Consider the following 24,230-nt stretch of genomic DNA (forward strand, 5'->3'; position numbering starts at 1 on the left):
AAGTAATATAACTAGACATACATATAAAAGTAATAACAGTACATTTTTTCATCCTTTGTATATAAGGATTATCACATATTTTATAAGGTGTAGGCATCAGAAATTTAAGATTTGTACTTTAAGTTAACTTTCAGCAAATACTGAATGTTTACCTGCCCAACATAATACACAATGTATCTAAAAAGTTGTTAAGGAAGAACATAAGACTTTTTAACAACATTTCAAATCATAACTACAGTACAAATCCTTGTAACACATTGTTGGAAATGGCAGTTCACTTGTGCTTTAACAGTATTGATTCACTACTATCTGGTTTTTAGATTTTGCCTCACACGTTATAAATCATTATTCAAATGAGATGTTGAGGAGAGATGACCTTAAAATCTATTTTTCAGAATACATCTTTCCTTCCACAGAGGATTATCAGTTTTCACACAACCTCCTGACAGATTAAAAGTGTGTTTGGTTAGGACACAAATCTACACTGTTTCATAGAACTCATATTGAATTTGGAGGGGTGCAACAGATACTGACAGACTAAAGCAGTGATGTGGGTGATGACACAGGCCTAAAAAGACTGTGAAGCAAGACGTTAATCCACAAAATGGTATTGAGGCTCCTTCACAACTGATGGAAATGGAATAACAGATGTATTAAGGTACAAGGCTTGGAAAACATTTTGGCATTCGTTTGTGTCATACATTTTGTAACTAATTTATTTATGAATTTTCTTTATGTGCAGTCTGCATCTGGTACATATGGTGTCCGGCCTTTGTTTCCCTAAATTAGCATGGCCTGTCATGGGCTGTTTGCTACAGTACTGGAGTATGTTTAGTGACTTTTCTCTGTGAAATAATAATACTCTTTATTTTGTCAAACAAACAAATGAAATCAATAAATGAAAACCAGTCAAAAATTCTTAGTGAAGCGATCTCTTTATCAATTCCACTCACTACAGTGGACCTTTCAGAGAGTATCCATGACTTTTGGTCTCCAGTTCTTTAATTTGTTGGACGATGGATCCCTTCCATCTTGCTCTCTCGGCTTCTTCATCTTCTTCATGTTGCTTCCACTTTAAAGCCCCACTATACCGATCTTGAGCATTGCGATAGTTCAGAATCATTTTCTTGTTAACGTCAATCTTGAAGACACTGGCAGCTGATTTCAGGTCATCATATACTTGATGTTTGGCTACCAATGATTCGGTTTCTTGGTTGACTATCATATACTCTTTACAAATGGAAAAACACTGCTCTACTAAAGTTTGACCATGGTTCAGAATGACATCCTTTTAAAATAAGCTATACGAATGCTGACAGCTGGTATCACCATCCAATAAGTCTCTCCAAAAGTGATCAATTCGCATCTCAGTCCTCCTGTAGTATGCACAGAGATCCAAAAATACCATCTTACCAAGCATATGCATGAATTCTTTCTCAACTTTATTACAGTCCTTAGCACTTATCCAATTCAGTGCAAAACATTCAAGGTTCTATCCTTACTAGTTCTTGGGCTAGTTTTTATCACAACTGGATCAGAAAAGCTTATGCATTTACAAATGCTGTACTTCAAAGGGGATTTTTGAAGGAGGTTTAAGCACATTTCGATCAGAAAGTCTCTGCACTCAGTCGTGAAAGTTAAAATAACTTTGGTAGGTATCTACATATACATCAATACTCTACAAATCACTCTTAAGTTCCTGGAAGAGAGATTTTCAAACCTCTCTCAAACAGTGCATGGAAAAATGAACACCTACATCTTCTCGTGCAAGCGCTATTCCCTTATTTTATTATGATGACCGTTTCTCCCTTTGTGGGTTGGTGTCAACAAAATATTTTCACATTTGGAGGAGAAAGTTGGTGACTGAAATTTCATGGGAAGATTCTGCTGCAATGAAAAATGTCTTTGTTTTCATGATGTGCATCCCAAATTCTGTATCATGTCCATGACACTCTCTCCCCTATTTTGTAATAATACAAAACATGCTGCTCTTCATTGAACTACCTTGATGTACTCCTTTAATCCTATCTGCTTAGGATCCCAGACTGTACAGCATTACTCCACAAGAGGATGGCCAATCAAATATAGTGTAGTCACTTTTACTTTGCTGAGCTCAGACCGTACAGCATGACCTAAGTTCATATCTATTGCAGGAATAAGACCAGCTCTATTACCAAGTTTTATATCATACACTGATTTCACAGCAGATAATACTTCAGCCTTGACAACTAAGGACATCAAATCAGCAAGGAGAGGTGCCACACCACACATTGGAATTTCCTTACGAAGAGCGTGATCAGCCCCGAAACAAAGCTGGAGGGGAGGGGGGGGGGGGGGGGGGGATTTAGCTGGCAGCAGAGGATCTTCGAGGTACTTCAACATCATTCCCCAGCTGTAAGTATCTATTTACTCTCATGCTCCTTTACTTTGTCTGCATAAGCCTTTAAAAAAAGGGAGGGATGATTTTTACACCCCAGCTGGCAGTGCTTTTTAGGAAAGGATAGATTTTTCGCATTTATTAAATCTTTAATAATCAGCTGTTCTTACAGGTACATTCTTCAACATATTGTAAATCAATCTCAGAAAAGGTACAACATCCCAGTTAGTCTTTAAGGCTGCATTCTCAAAACTCTGATGATCTGTATGAAGACGACAAGATCCCATATAAATAAATGTTGATGCACTGTCCCCATGAATGTTCTTCAGATCAAGACGCAAATCCTTCAAGATGTCCAACTGACATTAGGCCCACCCACTGATACCTGAAGCATGTTGGTAAGGTTCAGATCAGAAGTTTCTATCTTCAAACCATCCAACATATTGGCAGCAGTGGTATGGCTTAAAAATGCAGATGAAAAATTGTGCATTTTGACTTGTTAACTTTGTGCCAATATCTGAGAACAATATCCTTTTTTTGCAACTCACCCACCTCATTAAGGTCCTTATCAGGTAAGATTACAAATGGAACATCCCCTTCAAGACCTTCAAGAATATTTTTCCTAAAGTGCAGAGCTAACCCATGGACAATACTGTATGATGTCTTGGTCAGCACAAGCTGCTTCTTACTAGCTAAATTATTGTTAGGGAACGTGACCCAAAACAAAACAGTCTGCTTTCCTGTAGTAGAAAAGGACACATGATTTTCGACAGCCTGCAAAGTCCATAATATTTCTGCCCTTGTAACATCACCCTGAATCAGGTACTTTCAAATACGATTGTTAGCTGATGCAGCATCAGTGGCAATGGTGGAGGTGATAATATGACTATTAGTTGATGCAGCATTAGTGGCAGTGATGGAAGTGTCATCAGACGGCAATAGTTGGCAGAAAGGGAGCATCTTCATTGTGCCTAGTTATCTCACCAGACAACAGGGAGTGTGATCAGGATGTACCAGCGCCCTGAAAACAATCAAATGTCAAAATAAGATGATGACATGACCCTGGTAATACTAAATACTTGTCAACCTTTAAAATCCAAAAATTGGGAGATGCAGTTGATCAAAAATCATGACTTATTTTCAGTATAGTCCCGAGACAACTGATGTGAGTCTTCTCCTGTGATGTCAAAAAGCTATACAATAGCTATTAAAATATAAATAAAAACACTGGAACTAATCAATGTGTCAATTCTATACCCGTTATCTTTAGTACTAGGTTGGGACATTTTTTGACCATTTCTCCTATGATTACAACAGTTTTTTTTATTTTACACAGCTGTATTTTTTCACTGTATTGCTATCCGATATTTTCCTGACAGGTCACTCGCATTGTCAGTGCAATTAATTGGCAAATTGTAAATAACGATGTAAATAATTCTAACACCAAATCCATTTTTTTTTATTTGTCACAAAGTTAACATTTTCTCGGTGTTTTGAAACATCATTTTTTTCAGCATGTGAAATACCAGAGTCTTATCTGTATGGTGTGAAAAGAGGCAACTGATCTTTAATAAAGAAAAGTGTGAGGTCATCCACATGAGTACTAAAAGATATCTGTCAAATTTCAGTTAGAAGATAAATTGCATAATTCTCAAGGCTTCAATTAAACTAAAAATCTAGGAATTACAATAAGAGCAACTTTAATTGGGAAGACCACATAGATAATGTGTGGGGAAGGTGAACCAAAGACTGCACTTTGTTGGCAGAACATTTAGAAGACGCAGTAAATCCATTAAAGAGTCGGCCTACACTACACTTTTCTGCCATTTGCTACAGTACTGGTGCACAGTATGGGATCCTTACCAGATAGGATTGATGGAGAACAAAAAAAAGTCCAAAGAAGGGCAACTCATTTTGCACTTTTTCAATATAACAGGGGAGCTTATGAAATTTCAATCACCAGCTTTCTCCTCCAAATGCGGAAGAATTTTGTTAACTCCCACCTACACAGGGAGAAAGTATTATTGTAATAAAATAAATCAGGGAGTGAACGAAGAGATTCAGGTGTTCATTTTTTCTGCACTCTATTTGAAATGAAAAGGTAAAGAAATAATCTGAAAATGGTACAATGAATTCTCTGTCAGGCACTTAAGAGTGAACTGCAGGATAGTCATGTAGATAAAGATTATAAATTACAAACAACGGATCTGTCCTTGTCATAATAATGCACAGACATTGTTGCAGTATTGTTCCAAGAAAACAAAATGAAAATGTTTGAGGTTGGCTGATTTCAGAAATGTTGAAATGATTGTATTGGTTGCAACATTGTAATATATTATTGTTATTCATAATAATTTGGTCACGCTAATGCCTGCTGATTCCTCAGTTACAATGTTATACGTGCTGTCACCGACATCTTGCCACAAATCTTGCACAAAACAAGGCCTTAGTACATGTTTTATAACTGCATTACGCTTTGTTCTATGTATTTGAAGTTTTCTGGCAATATCATTGTCTGAATTTGTTCATTTACATCCACTTAAGTGACCCACAATATGATTTCACAATGGTAAAAAATGCATGGGAACCCTCAGCTTGATTCACTTCTAAAGATTCTTTCATGGTACTGAAAGGTATTTTTGTTTCCAATGCAGCAGCTGTCTTGTATTTTTTCATGCCACTACGGCTTATATGTTGATATAAGATGCTGACAAAGTAATACAACACAATTTGCAAGATGTCCTTGTATCATTGCTGAAAATTTGAAATGAAGTTTCAGAAAATAATTCTTCATTTGTGTGATGACATTGTGCACTGCTGCCTTATAATAACTGAAGGTATTTTAAATCCATCTCTGGACATTCATATAAGAAACAATAATGCCATATCAGGAAATACCTAAAAAGTAAAATAAATAAATAAATAAATAAAAACCTTGCAAGCAGATGGTATATCCTCATGACTTCAGAAATAACCTCAGAAAAACATAGTAGGCCTCTTGAAAAAAGTGTATAAGGTGGGGAAGAGTTGTGTAAACCAACACTACAGGGTAGAGAAAAATTGTGTCACGAAATTTTAACCCTGGATAGCAGATGCCATTAGGAACCAAAATTACTAATGTTGTGTAGGTCGACAATGCACCATCTTTAAACTACGGAAACTTGGCATCACACGCTCCGATTCGCCATGGGATTGCCCATCATCAATTTACAGGCAGAGCTATGGTTGTCAGTTCGCACATACAAACATCCCTCACCCCATCACTGCCCCAATGTGATTCGCACACGTGTCGAATAGGTCTTGCCGATTGCCTCCATCTCATCCATCTCACATCAGAGACATGCACTTGTAAGCTTCGCTTCAGGACACACATGTCACCTGTGATTTAGTCATATAGTAGGCAAAGTGGCACAGTATTTGTTTGAAGAACAATGAGATGTGGTTTTTGTGTATGGACTAGCCAATGGTAATGGGCATACCCAGCAAGACCCCACCCACACCTGCAAACATTTACAGCAATTCATAAGTGACTTGGCGAAACAGGCTCGTTGGCAGGATATCGTGGTGATGCTGGAAGACCTTGAACATGATGAGATGCTTCATTTGAAGAGACTGCTCTCGAGCACTTCGAGGAAGCACCTATGACAAGTACTCGAATGGTTGGACATGACATGAGCGTTGCTCATCAGTTAGTCTGGGATGTTTTGAGGGATGATGGCCAGCATCCATTTAGTTTCTACCCTGTCCAAGACCTAAATCCTGTGACGGACTATGAACACAGGCTAGGGTTTTGCTGATGGTTTCTGCGATGTGTTGCACGAGATACCGACGACGCCCCCTCTCCCCATTGTGTTGTTTACTGACGAATGCACTTTCCATTTCCATCGGGATGGCGTTTACAACACTCGAAACATTCATTACTGGCCAAGGGGAAATCCTCACGTTACGTACGTCCACGGACACCAGGAATGACTTTTGCTCAACATTTGGGCAGGCATTGTGGGTGACCATCTGATTGGGCAGGTCTGACTACCTCCTCAACATACTGGGACAAATTAATTTCACTTTTTGCAAGATATTCTACCTGGCCTGCTGGAAGATGTTCTCCTGGACATACGGCTACACATTTGGTTGCAGCATGATGAGGCACCCGCACATAACAGACATGCTGTGCGCAGATGGGCGAGTAATTGGCAGAGGTGCCCATAGGATATGACCCCGGCAATCACCAGACTTCACACCATGGGACTTTTTCACCTACCCAGGCGTGAACCACCCAGAAACGAAGAGGAATTAATGAGTTGCATTCAACATGTTGCCAATCACATCAGGGCAATTCTAGGAATCTTTGAGAGTTCAGCAAAACACCGTTCAACGTTACCAAGCTTGTGTTGCACCAGAGAGTTGCCAGTTTGAGCACCTGCTTTAAGTAAACACTGTCCTAGCTACAAAAAAGGCCCTTTCCAGGGCCAACACAATTTGTAAAGGACTTTCTGTGTGCAAACTAACAGCCATTGAAGGGTTTGTTCCTGGTATATCTTATCATGAAACTACAGTGTATGTGTTGGGACCCTGGTGGATTCTCCTCCAGGCCCCAGAGTGGAAGGCTGGCATGCTACCACTGAGTGTGCGGGCCGCCTCAGATACATCGTGACCTCTGGCAGGCAAAGCATTCGCGGTCATCCATTGTCCAGAGCATCCAGGAACGGGGCAATCCTAAGGCCAATCGGAATGTGTGGCACCAAGTATCCGTAGTTTAAAAATTGTATGTTGTTGACCTACACAACATTAGTAATTTTGGTTCCTACTTACATCAGCTATCCAGGGTTAAAATTTCGTGACACAATTTTTCTCCACCCTGTATATGTGACCACCAATAAAATGTTGGTTCAACTACATTCATTATTGTCAGTTATTAACCACTGTTTTATGTCTATTATTTTAAAGGTATTGTGTGATTTTTCTTCTGAGAAACATATGACTACATAGCATACAAATTGCCACAATTTTCTTCTTCTTATCGTCCATACTTTCTAATGCATGAACTACTTTCGAAGTGCAAAAATGTGCTAGAATTTAATAACATGTCTATAAAATGCTGCTTTGAACAATGTGCTTGCAGTGAGACAGTTCCAATTCCTGAAATCCGTCCCCTGTGGCCTGGCGAGGAGTGCCACAGTCCTGGGTCCATGGGTAAACCATGAAAATCCACTGCATTATGCCACACACAAACAGACACAGCCTGCAGACAGATTGGTGATACTAGTCACAGAGAACATGTCAAAAAAATGAGACTGCATTGATCAATCCATAAATAGATAACTTGTGCAAATACTCTGAGAATCAATAAAAATGAGGATAGATAGCAACTCACTGTATAGATGATCACTGAGCTGCAGACAGGTAAGCAGAAAAGACAATTACACTTTCACAACTAAATTTTCAGCCATAGCCTTTGTCAGAAAACGAGAGCACACACACAATCACTCAGACACAACTCACACCCACATGAGTTCCATCTCTGGCCACTGTGTCTATAGTCTCTGAGAATCAGATTCAAACAAACCACTCCTCATGTCTCCCTGTCTCTCATCAGTAGCTACTAGGCTAGCAGCAAGAAGTGGTGGCAGCACTGACCGTAATCTAGGGGAGTAGTAAGAAGGGGAGAAGCAGTAGGAATGAGGGAATAGGCATATGTACTCAGCTGTGCCCAGCAAGCGACAATGCACAACATGTCAGTAAACAAACCATTTCATATACTGAGACAAAAAAAGAGATTTTTCTAGTGTTCTTTTTTCTGATTTCCCTGACATGTTTGAAATTCCCTGATATTCTCTGATTTCCAGAATTTATGGAAACCCTGTGACTGCACCTAGCTACCCTACCCTCTCTCCACCTCGTCCCTGTATTTTCCCTCAAACAGAACCTTACCATCCCCCACCCGTACGCTGCTCTCCCCTCCCTTCCTCACTCCAGCCTCCTTGTTACCCCCACCACCCCGACTGCTTCTTCCATTATGCGCAGTTGCTCAGAGTCTGGCCTCGGCAGCCAGAGAAGTGATCATGTGTGTATGAGCTGCATTTGCATGAATGTGTGTGACTATGTTGTCTATTTCAGTAGAATGCATTATGGCCAAAGGCTTACGTGCTTCGTAGCCTTCTTGTTGTGCCCGTCTGCGACTCAACATCTCTGCTATATGGTGACTAGCGATCTACTCTTTCCATAATACAGTCATTATTAAATCACTTAATAAAATCAAGTCTTCTGGTCCACACTGTATACAAATTAGGTTTTTTTCAGAGTATACTGATGCAGTAGCTCCATACTTAACAATCATATGCAACCGTTCGCTTGATGAAAGACCCATACCCAAAGACTGAAAAGTTGCACCGGTCACACCAATATTCAAGAAGGGTAGTAGGAGTAATCCACTAAATTACAGACCCATATCATTAACATCGATATGCAGCAGAATTTTGGAACATATATTGTGTTTGAACATTATGAATTGCCTTGAAGAAAGTATTCTGTTGACACACAGTCAACACGGATTTAGAAAACATCGTTCTTGTGAAACACAACTAGCTCTTTATGCGTACGAAGTGCTGAGTGCTATCGACAAGGGATTTCAAATTGATTCCCTGTTTTTGGATTTCCTGAAGGCTTTTGACATTGTACCACACAAGTGGCTTGTAGTGAAATTGCGTGCCTATGGAATATCATCTAGTTATGTGACTGGATTCATGATTTCCTGTCAGAGAGGTCACAGTTAACAGTAACTGACAGAAAGTCATCGAGTAAAACAGAACTGATTTCTGGCATTCCCCAAGGTATGTTTATAGGCCCTTTGCTGTTCTTTATCCATATAAATGATTTGGGAGACAAACTGAGTAGCTGTCTTAGGTTATTTGCAGATGACACTGTCATTTATTGACTAGCAAAGTCATTTGAAGATCAAAACAAATTGCAAAATGATTTGGAAAAGATATCTATATGGTATGGAAATTGGCAATTGACCCTAAATAAATAAAAGTGTGAGGTCATCCACATGAGTGCTAAGAGAAAGTAGTTAAACTTTGATTACATGATAAATCAGTCAAACTTAAAAGCCGTAAATTCAACTAAATACCTCAGAATTAAAATTACAAACAACTTAAATTGGAAGGAACACATATAAAATGTTGTGGGGAAGGCTAATCAAAGATTGCATTTTATTGGCAGGGCATTTAGGAAATGTAACAGCTGTACTAAGGAGACCGCCTGCACTATGCTCGTCCTCCCTCTTTTAGAATAGATGATTGGGTGTTTGTGTTGTCCTCATCATTTCATCATCATTCATGAATGCGGCGAGTTTGGACTGAGCAAAGGTTGGGAATTTGTATGGGCTCTGATAGCCATGCAGTTGAGTGCCCCACAAACCAAACATCATCATCATCATCATCATCTTTTAGAATACTGCTGCACAGTGTGGGATCCTTACCAGATGGATTTGATGGAGCACATCGAAAAAGTTCAAACAAGGGCAGCATGTTTTTTATTATTGTGAAATACGGGAGAGAGTGTCACTGAAATTATACCAGGATTTGGGACTGGCATCATTAATACAAAGCGTTTTCCATTGTGGAGGAATCTTCTCACAAAATTCCAATCACCAATGTTTTCCTCCGAATGTGAAAATATTTTGTGGATGCCGACCTGCATAGGAAAAAATGATCACCATGATACAATCAGGGATATAAGACCTCATACGGAAAGATACAAGTGTTCGTTCTTTCCATGCGCTATACGAGATTCGAATAATAGAGAATCGTGAAGGTGGTTCGATGAACCCTCTGTCAGGTGCTTTAATGTGATTTGCAGAGCATCCATGTAGATGTAGATTACATGATGGATATTCCATTGTTTGAATATTATGATCATAAGCAAATCCCCGAAGAATTTAAGGTAGGAGGCAGAGTATTATTACACGATGAAAGTGTGAGAAGAAGGTGATGGAGGAAATTAATCATGCCCCTAGAGAAATCCCTTTTATGATGTTAGGACCATATGTATAGTACTCCAATTAACGGATAAGAAGTCACACTGGTGTACACAAACAGATTGATTACAGTGGTGTACTCAAACAGACTGAAGGATTTCTTTTAACTTTAGTCATGTGATGCTGTGACCAAACAAAGTTTATGACTTCTGCAATACAAGGAGTGAAAGGCAAAAATCTTTTTTTAAAATCAATGAAAGAGGGCATTATATATTGAAATGTTATGAGTATAGTGGAGGGAAACATTGTGATTGGTTCTCGGAGACATGCTGACCCCCCAGTCAGTTTGCCTCGATTGCTTAACCCTGCCAGCACTGGCAAACAGGAGAAGAGGACAGAAAAAGGAGAGTGTCAGTGAAAAATGTAAAATTAGAAGTTGAGACATGAAGATATTAAAGAAAATCTTTTTAACTTTACAGATGGCCCCACAAATTATGCTGATGGAAGCCGTTTTGGTAAGTCGGTGGACAACAGTGACATCAATCCAGGATAAGCAGGACACCTATCAGGTGCAGGAATTTCACAGCACCCCAGGAGTATATTACAGTGATGAAGAGAAACGGTAGATCACCAGCATAATGTGGAAAATTGTAGCATATATCAGTTTAGGGAAGCTGGAAGAAAAGTTGACAAGATCATCAAGACAAATGGTCCCAGATAGCAGAGCTAGGCACTATCGGAGTATATTTCACAGAGGAAATGGTGGAACTGCAAAAAGAAAAGCTACAAGAATCACAGGTATTAATTAAGCAGCTGGCACTTCATATTGTGAATTGTGTTTTATTCATCTCATGATGTACATTTGCAATCCATTTGGTTTGTGTAAAGGAGACATGTCAAAAATTTATAATACAGTTACAATGATTTTTACATTAACAAATAATTGCACTACAATAAATAATAACACTACAAGGATATTTATTGGAATATGTAACACATTGTATCCAGCTTAGATTTCCAGTTTGTCCTGCATGAATTCATTCACTGAGTAATAACACTTCAGTGTCAGTACCTCATATAGCTTTCTTTTAAGTGAACCTAAATTCATCTGCATCAACTTGTTCCCTTTTGATTTATTACAAATTTTCATTCCCATGTATTGAGGTCCCTAGGCATACAATCTGAGGTGCTGGGTTCGGAGCATAAAATTTTCTTTGTTTCTAGTATCATGTGAATGGTTCCCTAAAATAATTCATAATAATCTCATACATGTATAAGGATGGCAGAGTTAATATTTTAAGTTTTCTAAATAATGGTCGACACAGTACTTAGTGATTTGCAGTGCACATATTTTGGATGATTTTTTCTGTATTTTTAATATCCACACTACGTTTATCGAGTTACCCCAAAAAACAATACCATACCTAATAATGGATTCGAAGTAGCTTGTATACGCTACTTTTCATGTGTCCATGTCAGTTGCGGTTGATAATATTTGCATTGCAAATGCAAAGCTGCTCAGTTTGCTTGCCGGGTATTTGATGTGCGCCAGCCAACGCAACTTTTTATCTACATTTAAACCTAAGAATTTGACTAAGTCAACTTCTTCTATATTTTGGTTGTTACATACAAGCTTAATTTGCTCACATTTTGAATGTTTGGTTTTGAACTGTATCACATGAGTCTTAGATATGTTTAGATTCAACCCATTTAGCAGAAACCAAGTTTCTAAGGTACTGAGCGTATTGAGCACAGATTTGGGAATTTTTTCCGGATCCTGTGCTTCAACTAAGACAGAAGTATCATCTGCAAACAAACTGATGGGCAGCTGATATTAAATGGTAAGTCATTAACACAGAAGAGAAATAGGACTGGGCCTAATATGGAGCCTTGTGAAACACCCTGAGATATTTTTTTTCCAGTCAGAAAAATAATAAGCTCCATTTTAAGAGATGCTAACTCTTTGCTTTCTGTTGGATAAGTAGGATTTAAGCTAGTGTAGGGTACTGTCGCTAATGCCATACTTTTCGAGATTGTAAACAAACAATGCATTGTTTACAGAATCAAATGTCTTTGTGAGGTCGCAGAAAATTCCTGCCACCTTATTTCTCTTTTATAATGATGTACTTATTTTCTCAGTGAAACTGTTTACTGCATCTACGGTGTTTTCCCTTGCTGAAAACCAAACTGATTGTTTAGAATAACAGAATATTTTGCTATGAAGTTTTGGATTTGTGCAACAGTAAGTTTTTCAAATATTTTAGATAGGACTGAGAGAATTGAGATAGGATGATAATTTTCCATGATCTCTCTTGATCCCTTCTTGAAGAGTGGTTTGACTTCAGCATATTTCAGTACCTGTGGGAAACAGCCCTCTTCAAAACATTAATTTATTATTTGAGCTAGTGGGTTTGCAATCCTATTGTGTACCACTTTACTAACTTTGGTGGGTATTCCATTTCAACCAGCAGATGTTTTGTTTTTTAATGTTACAATAACATTTTCTACATCCTCCATAGAAACTTTTAAGAATTTTGTAAAGTTTTCAGAGTTTTCACCTAGACCAAAGGAATTTACTTTGTTGTGATATCTGTTACATCTGCATCAGACTTTGCTACATTTATAAAGAATTCATTGAAGTACTCTGGTATTTGAGTTGGATTTACAATAGCATTTCCTTCCCTGCCAATTTTTGAAATTTCTTGGTTACAGGCTTTAACATCTAAGTCAGATTTCTGACAGACCACACAGCCTTTGTTTTATTTTTATGATTTAAAATTATCCTGTTATTTGCCAGTCTTTTTGCTGCCCTGACAACTCTTTTAAATTTGGTTTTATAGAGTCTAACGTATTTAATGAAATCAATATCTTTATTATATTTTAGTTCTCTCCGCAGTTGCCTTTTCCTTACACTGGAAATTTTTATGCCCTGGGTAATACACTTTCTTTTTTTGTTATTTTATTGCTGCAGAGCTTATGTGGAAATGTTTCATTAAATACACCAAGAAAACTATTTAGGAATTTCTCAAAGTTTTTGTCACTTGAGTTACAATCATCAAAAGGCCATGTTTTCTCTTTTAGATTCTCACTAAATGTTAGCAAGTTTTCTTTGCTAAAGTTCCTGCTCATATGGGTTCTCATACGTGAAATGTTCCTGTCTGTCTGTGGCAGCTCAATGAACAATGCACAATGATCTGAAATACCTAGATCCAGACAAAATTTATACACATCTTCATATACATAATTATTTAGAACATTGGCAATACATGTTGCTGATTGCCCATTGTCTCTGGTAGATCAAAGAAATTCAATTTTAGACCATATTTCTTTACAAAGTCAGCAAATCTTGAAGTGTGGCTACTATCACATGTGATATGAATATTATAATCAGAAGGTATTACATTTTTTTTCTTTTTTTCTCTACAAAGGTTTTCTAGCATAATTTGAAGTTAGGTAAGAATAGTTCTGTTGTTGGCATCCCTGGAATTATGTATATTGAGATTATTATAACATTTGGTAGTGAGTCCACTATTTCTACACGACAGCTCTAAAACACACATTCTTCATTTAAGTAATTAAAACAGTTTCTGGTCTCATAATTTATATCACTATGTACATGAGCCTCCATGTGACTTGTTTCCTCTGCAAAAGCTACTTGGTAATCTTAATGGTGTCCTCAGTAAACCAGTGTGCATTTAAACAAACAACTCTAATATTTGCACATTCTGACAGAATGATTTCCAATTCATCTAATTTGGAGATTTTATTGTTTGAAGCATCAGTGTTTAAACCATTTATATTCCAGTGGATAACATACCTGCTTTGACTATTAGTTATGGGCTTTAGCACATTTCTTGCCAGATAATGGTTTGATTTTGTCTTTCTTAATGCTGCACAAGTTTTTTCACCTGCATCGTTACTTACCAGTTTCCCGTATTTTTTATGACCTGGCAAGTATCAAAGGACACCTTACTGAATATTTTTGAGCCCAACCTATTCAGATGTAGACCATCTTTGGCAAGACATTTTGCACTTAGAAATTTGTTGTGGTCAATGAAAACCACTCATAGTTTATTGCACTGTTCTTTAATATTTCCATTTATTCTCTGCACATAGCTGTCACTCACCGATCTCCTGTACACAGTGCCACTTATTATTAGGGTGAAATTGGAGTAGAGTCTTCTGGCTATTCAGATGAGGTTCCTTGTGTGGTTTGCAGTTTCTTCCTCGCTATTGTTTCATAGCAAATTTGTTCCTACATATATAAAAACACCTTTTGGATTTCTGCTATGTTTAGCAGATGTGAAAATTACCGAACTATCAGTTTAATAAGTCATGGCTGCAAAATGCTAATGCGAATTCTTAACAGACAAATGGAAAAACTGGTAGAAGCTGATGTCGGGGAAGATCAGTTTGCATTCCGTAGAAATATGGGAACACGTGAGGCAATACTGACCCTATGACTTATTTTAGAAGCTAGATTCAGAAAAGGCAAACCTATGTTTCTAGCATTTGTAGACTTAGATAAAGCTTTTGACAATGTTGACTGGAATGCTTTCTTTCAAATTCTGAAGGCGGCAGGGGTAAAATAAAGGGAGCGAAAGGCTACTTACAATTTGTACAGAAACCAGATGGCAGTTATAAGAGTCGAGAGACATGAAAGGGAAGCAGTGGTTGGGAAGGGAGTGAGACAGGGTTGGAGCCTCTCCCCGATGTTGTTCAATCTGTATATTGAGCAAGCAGTAAAGGAAACAAAAGAAAAATTTGGAGTAGGTATTAAAATCCATGGAGAAGAAATAAAAACTTTGAGGTTCACCAATGACATTGTAATTCTGTCAGAGACAGCAAAGGACTTGGAAAAGCAGTTGAACAGAATGGACAGTGTCTTGGAAGGAGGGTATAAGATGAACATCAACAAAAGTAAAACAAGGATAATGGAATGTAGTCGAATTAATTCGGGTGTTGCTGAGGGAATTAGATTAGGAAATGAGACACTTAAAGTAGGAAAGGAGTTTTGCTATTTGGGGAGCAAAATAAATGATGATCGTCGAAGTAGAGACAATATAAAATGTAGACTGGCAATGGCAAAGAAAGCGTTTCTGAAGAAGAGAAATTTGTTAACATCGAGTATAGATTTAAGTGTCACGAAGTCGTTTCTGAAAGTATTTGTATGGAGTGTAGCCATGTATGGAAGTGAAACGTGGACGATAACTAGTTTGGACAAGAAGAGAATAGAAGCTTTCAAAATGTGGTGCTACAGAAGAATGCTGAAGATTATATGGGTAGATCACATAACTAATGAGGAGGTACTGAATAGGATTGGGGAGAAGAGGAGTTTGTGGCACAACTTGACTAGAAGAAGGGATTGGTTGGTATGACATGTTGTGAGTCATCAAGGGATCACCAATTTAGTATTGGAGGGCAGCGTGGAGGGTAAAAATCGTAGAGGGAGACCAAGAGATGAATAAACTAAGCAGATTCAAAGGTATGTAGGCTGCAGTATGTACTAAGAGATGAAGAAGCTTGCACAGGATAGAGTAGCGTGGAGAGCTGCATCAAACCAGTCTCAGGACTGAAGACCACCACAACAACAACTGAAGATATCCCTACTTGAGAATCAAATTTTCATTTTATACAGGGTATTGCACTACAAGTAAGAAGAGTGATGGAATGGTATGTATATTTAGCTCCAGAAATGCATTATTTTCTAATAGACAATGCCAAGCAACAACACACAGCTATACAACAGGGTGTAGTGTTACTTGGGTTTATGTGTGGAAAATCATAAATGCAGAATTGTTTCTGGAATGTCCCACCCCCAGACAACGCAAGTGATGGCTGCTGGGGAGGTTCCCTAGATGTTTACCACTAGTAAGTTTTATATAAGGTATAAAGACACTTTTGATGCTGAGCAAGCCAGTGAAGTATCTTGTCATAAAGATTTTACCACTAACTCACAATAAACACCTACATTTGTCATATTTAACAGATAGTTCCTTTAATTATAGTTTTCTGTTGTTACACAGACTTCATCTCTAAGTAATACATTTCATAGAATTTAAAAATGTCTTGAAATAAATATCCTTTTAAACCATAATTCATGTATTTCACAAATGTAGGGTTTACTAGTTATTGGGAGCTTCAACATTAGGTGTGTTATGGAGCCCCTTAGGCAGATAGCATTCAGGTCTGGAAAGGAAGCCAATGTGCACTCGGTCTGTCTGCCACTGAGATGTGAAGGCAGCCCTGCCTGCAGCTATCAAACAAGCAGGGTGCAGTAATCTGCAACTTGTGACTCATGTCGGCGCCGACGATAACTATTGCATGGGTTCTGAGGCCATCCTCAGTTCATATAGGTGGCTGGCAGAAGTGGTGAAGGCTGCTGGCCTCTCTTGTGGGGTGCAAGCAAAGCTCATAATTTGCAGCATTGTTCCCAGAATTTTTCCGGGTCCTTTGGTTTGGAGGCAAGTGGAGGGTCTCAATCAAAGCATTTGTCAACTCCAGGATGGTCTTGGCTGTAGATTTCTAGACCTGCGTTATCGGATGGGGATTTGCAGGACTCCCCTTGATAGGCCAGGTGTGCATTACACAAAGGAAGCAGCTACTTGGCTAGCAGAGTACTTGTGGGGCGTACATGAGGATTTTTTAGACTAAATGGTAGTTTGAGATACTCTGATGAACACTCGCCAGTCAATATGCAGCAAGGAAAGTCAGACCACTTTCAAAGTAAAGACATTTAAACTCTCAAAATTTTATCAGTAAATTTTCAAAGTATTCGTAACCAAGTTCCCAAATTTATTGCCCTCCAGGAAAGACATTTCAACTGTTAAAATTTTATCAGTAAATTGTCAACCAAATTGTAAATTGTCAAGTCAAAGCTTCCAAATTTACTGCCCTCCAGGAAAGTCCTCATGCTCAAATTATTCTCGAGACTGAGAGTTAGATGAAATCTGAAATGGAAAGTTGTGAGGTGGAACGTATATTGAGTCATGGAACATATATTGAAAATACAGATTAGAAGCCATAGAAGGGGGAGGGTTCATTGTAGTTGACAAAGATACTGTATCTATTGAGGTTGAAGCTGAGTGTGAGATTGAAGTTATCTTGTCACATATAACTGGTGTAGGTGAAACCAAGTAATTGCTGGATGTTTTACTGGCCACCAGATTCTGACATGAGAGTTCTAGACTCATTCAAAGAATGTCTATGGTCAGTTACATCTAAATATCCAGATCATGCATTACTAGTTGGAGAAGACTTTAACCTACTCAGTATAGACTGGTATGTCTATGGATTCTCTGCAGGGGTTACAGACAGCCATGCAAAGTACTTTTGAACATTTTTTCTGAAAACTGTCTTGAGCTAGTTTGGCAGCCCACACACAATATGGGGATTAGTGATAATGATGTCATTATAGTAAGTATGGTTACAAAAGTTAATAAATCAATTAGGAAGGGTAGGAGAGTGTTTCTAATAGAAAGAGCAGAAAATCAGCTGTTAGCATCTCACTTAGACAATGAACTGACATCTCTTAGTTCCACTATGATGGACATAGAGGAATTATGAGCAAAGTTTAAGCAGATTGTAAATCTTGGTCTGGAGAATTATGTGCCTAGTACGTGGATTAAGGATGGAAAAGAACCACCATGGTTTAATAATGAGAGTCAGAAACTGCTGGGGCAGCAGAGGCTGCTGCACTCTCAGTTCAAAAGAGAATGTGCAAGTGAAGACAAGCAAAACATCTGTGAAAAGATATGTGCACAAAGCATACAAGTTCTACCACTGTCATACCTTAGCAAAAGACCTAGCAGAGAACCTGAGAAAATTCTGGTCCAATGTAAAATCACTATGTGGGTCTAAGGCTTCCACCCAGTCACTTGTTGACCAGTCTGATGTGGCAATTAAAGACAGCAAAACAAAAGCTGAAGCTTTAATTTTACATTCAAGAAATCATTCATGCAGGAGAATCATACAAATGTACTGTTGTTTGACCGTCAAATGGACTCCCATAGGGATGACAAAGCAATAAGCATCCCTGTTGTAGAGAAACAACTGATGGAATTGAATACAAATTAAGTCACCACATACAGACAGAATTCCATTTTGGTTTTTCAAAGAGTCCTCTACAGCATAGGCCCCTTACTTACCTAGTATTTATCATGAACCTATCATGCAGGGCAAGGACAAAAAAGTACAGGTTATGCCTGTGTATGAGAAGGGCAAAAGAACAGACCCACAAAATTGCAGACCAATATCTCCAACATTGGTTTGTTGCAGAATCCTTAAACATATTCTCAGTTTGAATACAATAAATTTTCTTGAAACCGAGAAGCTGATATCCATGAATCAGTATGGTTATAGAAGGCATTGCTTATGCAAAACTCAGCTTGCCCTTTTCTCACACAATATACTGCAAACTATGGATGGAGGGCGAGAGCCAGTTTCCATATTTCTAATTTCTGGAAAGCATTTGATACAGTGCCCCACTGCAGACTGTTAAAGAAGGTATGAGCATATGGAATAGGTTCACAGATATGTGAGTGGCTCGAAGACTTCTTAAGTTATAGAACCCTGTATGTTGTCCTTGACAGCAATTTTTTTTTCAGAGACAAGGGTATTGTCAGGAGCAGGAGATTAGTGTTTAATGTCCCATCGACAACAAGGTTAATAGAGACAGAGCACAAGCTAGGACTAGGGAAGGATGAGGAAGGAAAGCAGCCATGCTCTTTTGAAGGAACCATCACAGCAGGGAATCACAGAAAATCTAAATTAGGATGGCTGAATGTGGGTTTGAACCGGCGTCCTCCCAAATGCCAGTCCACTGTTCTAATCACTTTGCTATCCCACTTGGTGGCCAGACTGTGTGGGAGGGAGCACCACCTACTCCAGTCCAATCATAGGCTCATTCTACCACCATCAGAAGCTGGGCCACCTGTGAAAGCGGAGTGTTATATACCAGCTCTGTTGCAACCACTGCAAAGAATTTTACATTGATATGACAACCAACCAGCTGTCTACTAGAATGAATGGCCACTGCCAAACTTTTGCCAAAAACCAGGTGGACCATCCAGAGGCACAACATGCAGCAGAGTAAAAACATGTGAGATTTGAATGGCTGCTTCTCAACCTGTTCCATATGTATCCTCTCCACCACCACCAGCTTTTATGACCTTCCTGGTCTAAACCTAAGGTAACTCGCTGTCCCTACCACCCCCACCCAATGGTGTGTGTGTGTGTGTGTGTGTGTGTGTGTGTGTGTGTGTGTACACTGTTCCCTGCCTCAGCATCCCCACCCAATTTGTGTCCCAAAATCAGCTAGCTATGTGCTGTTACCCAACAATCTAGTCTTTTGAACCATGTGCCAGGCCATCTGCTGCCTGTCCCCTCTACCTGCACCCCTAGCTAGTCCACAGGTGGCTCCCCACTCTTCCACGAGCCACTAGATGCATGCTTCCTCCCCCCCCCCTCAAACCCCCTCCCTGCCACCCACCTCTCTCCATCCCTCACACCAACCTACCCCACATCTCCACCTCATGCCAGTACACTCACCATGGGCCAGTAAAGAGCTGGCAGTCGAATGAGCACAATGTAGGGAAACAGGTGTGTGCATGTGAGTGAGTGTGTGTATGTATGTGTGCATGTTTTTCATACAGCTAGAAAAAGGAAGTTCATTCCAAAAGCTAGCCACAATCTGTACTTTGTATTTTGAGTGCCTATCTATGATGCAGCCCTTCTGCCTTTTGGTGAGTCATCTCCTTTATTCCTTAATGATTCACAATTTTCAACCAGAAGAGACAGAACAGTTGGATACATTTTGCAGATTAATCACTGCTGAAAACTGTAGTTGAAGGGGTGGAGGAAGGAAAGACTCACAGGGCCTAGATGTGAGTAAATATGGCAGATCATAAAAGTGTGGGATGCAGCACCTTTTTCTGAAATGAAGAGGATAGTTAGCAAGCACTAAGGATGAAGAATTGCATCAATCAACATTATGGTTAATGGCCAACATAATCACAATTTAATATCAACTTCAACACAGAAAAAAGTGTGGCACCTTCTGAAACACAGCTAAGCAACCCAGAATCCAAAAACATGAAAATTGAGAAATTAATTTCTGAGTGGGTCCTAATAGGAATTTTTTTTTTAAATTACCTTTTACCTTGTATACAATATTGATATTAAGTTCCAAGGATTGCTTTGTTTATTTAGCACTAAAAAGCACAGTTTATTTTGCATCATACTCTAAATATCTGTGTAGGACAAGGTTCAGAATATAATGTCCTCCAACTAAGAAACAGGCCACATGTCATTCCTCTCATTACAATATTCACGGTACCTTCACAATACATGTATTCACTTATTAATAAACCATTTGAATTCAAAACGAACAGCAAACTTCATAGCTACAGCACTAGAAAAAGGACGATATTCATCATTTTGGGTTAAATCTAACATTGGCATAGAAAGGGATGAATTATGATGCCACAAAAGTTTTTGGTCATTTACAAAATAGCATTAAAAGCTTGACAATAGCCAACCAGAATTTAAAAACAAACTAAAAGAATTTCTGAATGGGAACTACTTCTACTCAATAGATGATATTTTAGATATGAAGCAGTAATGCAAAAAAAAGAAAAATTAATTAATTAGAATTACATTATGTAAAGAAACCATATGTTATACTGACATGTTTCACATCATTACATGAATATGAGTCCTGACATTTCGAAGTGGTACAACTGTGGCAAAAGTACCAGTAATCATGGCATTTCATGTAGGTGAAAAATTACAAATACCATATTCCAGTTAGGTGACCCTGGAGTCATCATTCGAGCACATGCTTTACTAAGTGGCATTGCCTATGGAATGTTGTGTACCATGTTATTTAGGCACAGGTACTAATATCAAAAGGAAAATTCACTTATAAAATTTGTAAAATTGGAATGGGATAAACTGCCTGACCACTATTTACCTTCGGGATGCAAAATTCCAAATACAACCAATAGATGCATTAAAAGCACAAAAACTATCTCTGGTGGCCAGAGACAGTGGTCATGTGTGTTAGAGTTGTGTATGCATGAATGTGTGTGCATGTGTTTTCTATTTCGGAAGAAGGCCGTTTGGTCAAAAGCTTACTTGTTTAAGTCTTTTTATTACGCCTGTCTGCTACTCAATTTCCATTATATGATGAGTACCAACCTAGCCTTTTATATATTGTTATTGAAAGTTTCAGTTCACAAACTGTATCGTTCTCTTTATTTTACAGACATATTTGCAAATGGTAAAAAATTTTAGTGCAGGGAATGATTCACTGACATACAAATACTTATACTGATGATTTGGAGGTGTCAGTGATTGTTGATTAGACTAACACATAATTCTTGTTCCATGCAGGTGTCTAGGGGGACTTTTTGGATTATTCCAAATTCATACATCATCATGGGAATTTTAATTTATAAATAACATTTGAAAACCAAATTTCATTACATTCTTCATTTATTGGTAATTTTCCACTTTCAACATTTTCTCTACAATTTCACAAATCGAGATCATTCAGAATTGCAACAACTTTAACAAAACTGACTTTAACAATAACTACTACTGAACTACAAACACTGCCTCAACAATTCTTCATATAGACCTAACATTAGCCCTTATATGGAATCTTGAAAATACATGGTACGTACATGGTTATTTATATGTGACAGCATGCTCAACAAAAAATAACAAGTTATTTTAAACATAATGTTAGTAATTCAACTACCTACAATAATGGTAACTCCAATGTCAAATATATATAAGAGGGAAGATTTCAGTTTGTACTGAAGAGTGGTAATGTGAAAACTGTTTACATTATGAACAACTGGATGTGTCATATAAGTCTTAACAAAAATTCTGTTAAAGTATTTTCCACTGTAAACTGTTTCAAATGTTGTTACATAGTGATTTGTGTAAGTTGAAAATTAAGGCATGACCATAAAAATGTAACTACATAATAAAATTACAGTGCAACATGATGTTTAGGAATCTTAGTCTGTTTCATTATACATTGGGCCTGGAATCTGAGTGTCCACCCCATGCTTTGCTACCTTCACAAAGCTATCCATCTTTCCTCTCTGAGCATGGATCTAATGGAATGCAAGCTAGGATAGTTTTGTCTACTGTTACATGTGTCTGTTGACAGTACTTGTATTTTTGCCTCCTAAAGTCAAGTACAGATTAGCCTTTCTTCTTCATTGTAATTTTACAGCACATAATATTTTTAACCAAGGGCAGCCCTGCTCCATAATCTATGACACAAACAAAGTGGTCTTTCTGATAATGAGTAGGAACCTCAGCACATCAGATGCAACAATAAACAAATAAATTAATAAAGGTAAAAGAACTGTTATATATATGGTCTTTCAATTTCCTTACACTCAAATAAGCATTTTAGTGTTCCAACTACGTTTTGGCAAAGAAATACTTGAAAATTACTCTGTGTTAATGACTTAATAAAAGTAATAGGTCCATAGTATAGCATTAGGTGACTCACTGAGCGTCTGGTTCTGGGATGTTTTCTGGTGATTTGTGTGATTCACCACCAATCCACATCAGTCCATAATCAGCAAGAAAACTCTGGAAGAAATTCATTATAAATCATCATATCACAGTTCCTTATTGCACTCACTATTATATCTAATAAGGAACCAGATTAATAACATTAAATATATAATCTGAAAAAAACCTTCATTAATTCACTCATTGCAATCACAGAGGTACTAAACTGTAAAGCATGTAGGAATTTTATGAGCAGTGAAATGAAAACAACTCAGATACTTACATGTATTATTCAAATTTATTATCTCAAAGGACTTTTATCTAATTAGAGATAATATAAGCAGGACCCTTTTTGCAAAAGTTTGAAATGGCATTGAAAATACTGCTGTACACTTTCACATGCCTTCAGTCACTGTGTCTTCTTTATCCTCTGTTTTTAACTTGCATATATCTATATCAACATACATAATCTGCATGTAACTGTAAAATACATGGCAGGGGACACTTCATGCCAATATTGATTTTCTGTCCTCTTCCATTTGTGTATCGAGTGTGGGAGAAAGGATTGTCTATATGCCTCCATATACACTCTAATCTCTCCTTATCTTATTTTCACTCTATAGAATAATGGCTGCACAGTCTTCTCTGAATACAGACATTCTGTATTTACTCAACAGGATTTTCCGAGAACTGCATCATCTTTCAAGGATTCCCTTTTAAGTTCCTTAAGCATTTCTGTCAGGCTTTCATATGGGCAATAATGACCTTTTATGATACTAGCAGTGTGTCTCTAAATTTGTTTGATGTTCACTGTCATGCCTCTTTGGTAAGGACTTCTAATACTGGAACAATAGTCTAGAATTGGTTCACTCTGGCATTTTGTATGCAATTTCTTTACAAATGCCCTGCCACTTTCCCAGAACCCTTCTAACAAATCTAAGTCTTCCAGTTGCCTTACCTTACATTAGCATGTGATAGCCCCATTTCATATCACTTCTAAGTATTACCCGTAAATACTTATATGACTTGATGTGTTCAAGATGTTTATCAACAGCCTAGTAAATGCACACTATTGGATTCTTTCTCTTTGTTATACACAAGAGCTTACCTTTATCTATATTTATTCTGACCAAATCTTTCTGTATTTCCTTATCATCGCCTACATATGCATATAGGTGGTGCCTGATAAACTTAAGTTTTGTCGGGGGTAAGTGTGGTTATGAACTTTTAACAGCCTTGAACAAAAATCCTTAAGTTCTTACACAAGAGCAAGTCTGTTTCCCTTCATGTCTGAACGCAATATCTTCTTCGCAGGTGTGCAGTATTTCCTTCCAG

General features: G+C 38.0%; 1 protein-coding gene across 1 annotated transcript in view; it reads right to left on the reverse strand.

The window, feature by feature from the left end:
- The window catches only part of LOC126131609 (UBX domain-containing protein 11-like), a 153,794-nt gene that overhangs the window by 37,504 nt on the left and 92,060 nt on the right, over window positions 1-24,230 (reverse strand). The window contains exon 5 of the mRNA XM_049915177.1: window positions 22,891-22,973. Coding sequence (XP_049771134.1) covers window positions 22,891-22,973 — 83 coding nt within the window. The remainder of the gene's footprint in view (window positions 1-22,890; window positions 22,974-24,230) is intronic.

This window comes from Schistocerca cancellata, chromosome 1, assembly GCF_023864275.1.
Source record: "Schistocerca cancellata isolate TAMUIC-IGC-003103 chromosome 1, iqSchCanc2.1, whole genome shotgun sequence".
Lineage (NCBI taxonomy): Eukaryota > Metazoa > Arthropoda > Insecta > Orthoptera > Acrididae > Schistocerca > Schistocerca cancellata.